Source organism: Apium graveolens, chromosome 1 (assembly GCF_009905375.1).
Source record: "Apium graveolens cultivar Ventura chromosome 1, ASM990537v1, whole genome shotgun sequence".
NCBI lineage: Eukaryota > Viridiplantae > Streptophyta > Magnoliopsida > Apiales > Apiaceae > Apium > Apium graveolens.
Window position 1 is genome coordinate 133,120,568 of NC_133647.1, and position 6,037 is coordinate 133,126,604.

Genomic DNA, 6,037 nt, shown 5'->3' on the forward strand with positions numbered 1-6,037 from the left:
TTTTAATGGAATACGTTGTAGAAATCTTAGTGGAATATTACGAATGATGAGAAATATTTGTACATGTCTTTGTAATATTTCATAGGGGTAAAAATTAAAAGAAAAAAAATTAGAAAAATATAATACAGTAAGTTGATTTTAACAGAAAGAGAAAAAATGGAATTAAAAAAGAAAATTAGGAGAATATCAAGATTGGTAAGTTTATTTAAAGAGAAAGTAGTAGTTTTAAGAGAATATTATGATGGTAAGTTGATTTCAGAAATATTAATGTATGATGTTGAAACTTTAGGAAAACATTCCGGATGATGAAAATATTTTTAGCAGAATATAAGTTAATTGTAATTTTTTATATTTATTAACTCAATGGTAAGTTGATTTAAAAGAAACGAAGAAATTTTGGGAGAATATTATGATGTTAAGTTGATTTAAAAAATCTGAATGTAAGATGTTGTAGAAAGATTAAGAAAATATTACGAATAATGATAATTATTTATAGATACATGTCCTTGTACTATTTCATATATTAAAAATTAAAAGAATTTTTTTAGAAAAATATATACAGGATAAAAAGAAGAAATGATATTAAAAAGGAAATTTAGAAGAATATGAAGATTGGTAAGTTTATTTAAAGAGAAAGTAGAAGTTTTAGGGTAATATTATTATGGTAAGTTGATTTCAAAAATATTAATAGAATATGTACCCGAAACTTTAGGAGAAAAGTAGAAGTTCTAAGAGAATATTATTATGGTAAGTTGATTTCAAAAAATTTAATGGAAGATTTCGTAAAAACTTTAGAAGAATATTACAAATGATTATAATATATTTAGAAGAATATAAGGTAATTTGTTATATAAAATATATATAAGAGAGATTGAGAGAGAACTAGATAATAATGAAAGAGATCATCTTGTTATTATATATCATAAACAAAGTACAAGCAAGCCTTATATAGGCTAGTAGAATGGATGTTACAAGGAAAATGGAGAGCCAAAGATTGCTAGTAATTAAGATAACCATATGAAAGGCTAAGAGTCATCTATTAATACATAACACTCCCCCTTAGATGACTCATAAGAACACCATGCCTCGTTAAAACCTTACTAGAAAAAATCCTGTGGGAAAAACCCTGGTGAAAGAAAAAGAGTACATATGTTAAACACGTGTAATAATAAGCGTATTATATCTCCCCCTCATTTTGACATGAATATGAATATCAAAATAGATCTCGAAGTCTGCACATCCCGATTATGTGTACTAATTTCTCGAATGGAGTGGTAGAAAATGCCTTTGTAAATAAATCTGCTGGATTCCTTTAATCATCATTCATTGCACGTGATGATGCCTCGTTAAAAATTTCCTGCAATAATTAAATTCATAGCAAAAGAAAATCTCCACTTAATTTATTCAATTTTTGATTCCCTATCACTTTCCGCCTGCGAAATTAGTTAGAACTTTATAGAATAGGTTAGTGGAGTTTGAATAAAATTATCATTTTAAAACTTCAAGATTAACACGCTCTTAATTTATAATTATGTCAAAACATGTATAGTAAAACATGTTTTAGTTTACTTAGATACAGTACTTCAGGACCGAGAATTTCTTCTCCCTTTTCTCTTGGGCGAAATGGATCCTTATTCTTTTATAATGATCGTACAATCATGGGTGTACACACATGATATGCCTTATCCATAATAAACCGTTTAAGAATCTTTTTAATATATAAAAACTGGTGGACAAAGAATCCTTAGATAAATGTTCAACTTGAAAACCAAGGCAGAGTTTTGTTTTACCCAAATCCTTCATTTCAAACTCTTTTTTCAAATATCCAATCGTCTCATGGAGTTCATCTGGAGTTCCAATGATGTTTAAATCATCAACATATACTGCTATGATAGTAAACCCCAATTTTGTCTTTTTAATAAAAATATATGGACATATTACATTATTAGTATATCCATCTTTCAAAAGATATTCACTGAGATAAATGTACCACATATGACCCGATTGTTTCAATCCGTATAATGATCTTTGTAATTTAATTGAGTAAATCTCTTGGGGTCTTGAACTATATGCTTCAGGAATTTTTAATCCATCAGGGATCTTCATGTAAATGTCACTATCGAGTGACCCATACAAGTAGGCAGTCACAACATCCATTAAATTTATTCGGACTAGAATTGATAAACTTATCAAAAATCTGAATGTTGTTACATCCATTACCGGGGAATAAGTTTCTTCGTAATCGATTCCCGGTCTTTGTGAGAAATCTTGACCAACAAGACGTGCCTTGTATCTCACAATTTCATTTTTCTCATTTTTTTACGCACAAATACCCATCTATATCTAACGGGTTTTACACCTGCAGGTGTTTGGACAATAAGTCCAAAAACTTGGCATTTTTCAAGTGATTTCAATTCTGCTTCAATAGCTTCTTTCCACTTTGGCCAATCATTTCATCTTTTACATTCATAGATCAATCTAGGCTCCTGAGCCTCGATTTCCTCAGAAATGTCAAGTACAACTGTATATGCAAATATATCATCCATGACAATTTCTTTTCTATTCCACCTCTTTCCTGAAATGACATAATTTATCGAGATCTCTTCATTATCAACAATTTCAGGTGTTTGATCATCCTTGGAAGACGTCTCTTCAGTGATCAAATTTATGATGTCATTTGATGTTCCAACTTTCTTATCAAGTTTCCTTATTTTTCTACGAGTTTTATCCTTGGATCCAATAGGTCTACCACGCTTCTGGCGTGCTTTAGACTCAGTTGCTAGCATGATATTATTATCTTCTTCAGGAAGTATAATTTTACAAGGAACATTAACAGCTGGTATATGTGACTTTGTCACATTCTTGACATCAGTAAATGCATCAGGCAATCTATTTGCGACTTCTTGTAGGTGGATAATCTTTTGAACTTCAAGTTCACATTGATTTGTTCGTGGATCATAATGAGACAGGGATACTGCATTCCACAAAATTTTTTGCTTAGCTTTTTCAAATTTTGTCTTATCTCCCCCTAATGCAGGAAAAATTGTCTCGTCAATTGATAATTGGAAAATCTTGCCGTGAATGAATCTCCAGTCTTGGGCTCCAAATATTTTATAATCGAGGGAGAATCAAATCCAATATATACCCCTAATCTTCTTTGGGTCCCATTTTTGTTCGTTGGGAAGGGGATATTGGAACATAAACTGCACACCCAAAAATTTTCAAGTGAGAGATATTTGGTTCTTGACCATTTACCAGTTGCATTGGGGAATGATAAGAAGTCGGTCTTAACCAGACTAAAGAAGCCGCATGTAATATTGCATGTCCCTAGGCAGTAGTTGGTAAATTTGTCCTAAGTAATAGTCTTGCAATTAGTTGTAGTCTTTTAATGAAAGACTCAGCAAGACCATTTTAAGTGTGTGTGGGCAACATAATGCTCTATACAATAATTTTTAAAAGTTTGGGATATAAATTCTCCTGCTTTGTCCAATCTTATTTTCTTTATATTATAATCAGGAAATTGTGCTCGTAATCGAATTATTTGAGTAAGGAGTCGTGCAAAAAACACATTACGAGTAGATAATAAACTAACGTGTGACCAGTTGATGCATCAATTAGTACCACAAAATACTGAAATGGCCCACTAGATGGGGTAATGGGTCCACATATATCTCCTTGAATTTGCTCCAAAAATTTTGGGCATTCAATGGCAACTTTCACAGGAGATGGTTTTGCTATCAATTTTTTCTTGAATACAAGCAACACATGAAAAATATTTGGACATTGGAACAATTTTGTTTTTGAGTGGATGTCCATTTGAATTTTTAATAATTTTTCGCATCATTGTTGAACCCGGATGGCCTAAACGATCATGCCATATAGTAAAATTTGTCGGGTCAACAGATCTTGTATTAATAGTCATGTGTGATTCAACAGGATTTATAAAACTATAATATAATCCAGAATTAAATGATGGGAGTTTTTCTATCACATGTTTCCCCCCTGAGACTATAGTCGTGATACATAAATATTCATTATCACGTTCATTTGTCGTCTCAATATGATAGCCATTGTGGCCTATATCTTTAAAGCTCAAAAGATTTCTTTCGATCGGGTGGAAAAAATTGCATTTTTAATCAATAAATATGTACCATTGGGTAGCACTATACTTGCTCTTCCGGAGCCTTCAATTATATCCGATGCACCCGATATTGTATTTACATTATCTTTGGCTAATGTTAGATGTGAAAAATATGTTTTATTTTTCAAAATTGTATGTGTTGTTACACTATTCGCCAAACAAAAGATTCCTCATTTTTTTTTATAAAACATGTTGAGAGGCTGCTGGCCATATTTCTTCACGAAAAAATAAAATTAGAAATAGAGGTAGAACATCTCAAGTATTTCATCATCGAAAAGAAAATTATATAAGCAACTGATAAGGATGATTATCATAGTTCAAAAGTCAATGTAAGGCCTTGTTTAGTTATTCTTAGGCTCATCACCACCAAATTTAGGCATATTCATATTAACATCTTCAAAGAAATCACCAACTTCCATGTGAGTAAAGGTCGAAGGATCAACTAGATCATCACTTCCAAGATGTGCTTCAAGATGGGCAATCCCCAAAGGATCATTCTGTTCGGTGAAATTAGTTTCAACATTCTTTAAAGATGCTTGATATAGGTCAGCAAAGTGCTTGGAGGTACGACATGTACTTCTCCAGTGACTTTTCATTCCACATCGACTACAAGTACTTTCACCCCTTTTAGCCATCGTACTTCCCTCATATTTTTCCTCATTTATTGTCTGTTTCTGGTAGTAAGGCTTTCTTTTAAAGTTGGGGGGATTTTGTTAATTACGGCCTCTACCATGCACAAAATATGACCACGAGCACGTCCACGCCCACGTCCACGTCCATGCCCACGTCCATGTCCAACTGTTTTATTATCTCTATATTCATTATTAGTCACCGCATTCAATTCAGGGAATGGTGCTGAGCCAGTTGGACGTGCTTGATTATTTTTCAGCAAAAGTTCATTGTTTTGTTCAGCAAGAAGCAAAACCGATGTCAGCTCAGAATATTTTGTGAATCCACGTTCATGATATTGTTGCTGCAAGAGCATATTATTTACATGGAAAGTGGAATATATTTTTCCAACATATCTTTATCGGTGATATTCTCGCCACATAATTGAGATGTAATCTTAAACATGGCAGAGTTATACTCGCTCACACTTTTATAATCTTGCAATCGCAAGTGTAGCCAATCATAGTGAGCTTTAGGAAGTATCACCATTTTTTGGTGGTCATATCTTTCTTTGAGATCCTTCCAAAGTGTTAATGGATCTTTAATAGTCAAATATTCAATTTTCAATCCTTCATCAAGGTGGCGGCGAAGAAATACCATGGCTTTTGCCTTATCTTGTTCGAAGGTTTTATTTCCCTCTTTTATAGTGTCACCGAGGCTCATTGCACTAAGATGGATTTCAACATCAAGAATCCATGTCAAATAATTTTTTCTGGTGACATCAAGTGCGTTGAATTCAAGCTTTGTAAGATTCAACATTTTGCAGGAAGAATAAGAACATAAACTCCTTACCTTCAAAGTCAGGAGTTAAGAGTCAGTTTGTTAGATATAAGCCACAAAATCCTTGTTTTCATTGTGGTAGTTTATGGCATTCCATTTATACTTGTAAGGAATATCATAGTTTGTACTATGATTATTATCAAATAAAACCTTCTATAAAGAAAGTTAGCATTATTCCTTCTGGTATAAGTTCTGATGCAAAGTCTGATATTGCAAATTCTGATAAGAAAACTGTTAACATAAACTCTGATGCTAAATCCGCTGCAAATGTTAACAAACTTAAAAAGACCAAAGGATCCAAGCAAGTCTGGGTCCTTAAAACTAATCATTAGTGGTCTTTGTGATTGCAGGGCAACAGGAAAAATATCCTAGTTCTGGACAGTGGATGTTCATGACATATGACTGGAAATAAAGCCCTACTATCAGACTTTGTGGAGAAAGCTGGCC

The 6,037-nt window shown here is 32.6% G+C and overlaps 1 protein-coding gene across 1 annotated transcript; it reads right to left on the reverse strand.

Moving 5' to 3' along the window:
* Nucleotides 1–4,802: 4,802 nt before the first annotated feature.
* Nucleotides 4,803–5,569, reverse strand: LOC141706705 (uncharacterized). The gene is made up of 2 exons (XM_074509509.1): nucleotides 5,237–5,569; nucleotides 4,803–5,114 (listed from the first exon to the last, which is right to left on the reverse strand). The coding sequence occupies exons 1-2, from the start codon at nucleotides 5,567–5,569 to the stop codon at nucleotides 4,803–4,805; spliced, it is 645 nt and encodes a 214-aa protein (XP_074365610.1).
* Between the last annotated feature and the right edge of the window lie 468 nt (nucleotides 5,570–6,037).

Excerpts from the sequence above, each read along its gene's own strand:
- LOC141706705 (XM_074509509.1), bottom strand. The coding sequence starts at position 5,569 with ATGTTGAATCTTACAAAGCTTGAATTCAACGCACTTGATGTCACCAGA. Across the intron at positions 5,115-5,236 it reads GATTGCAAGATTATAAAAGT|CAACAATATCATGAACGTGG; the intron begins GTGAGCGAGTAT and ends ATGCTCTTGCAG.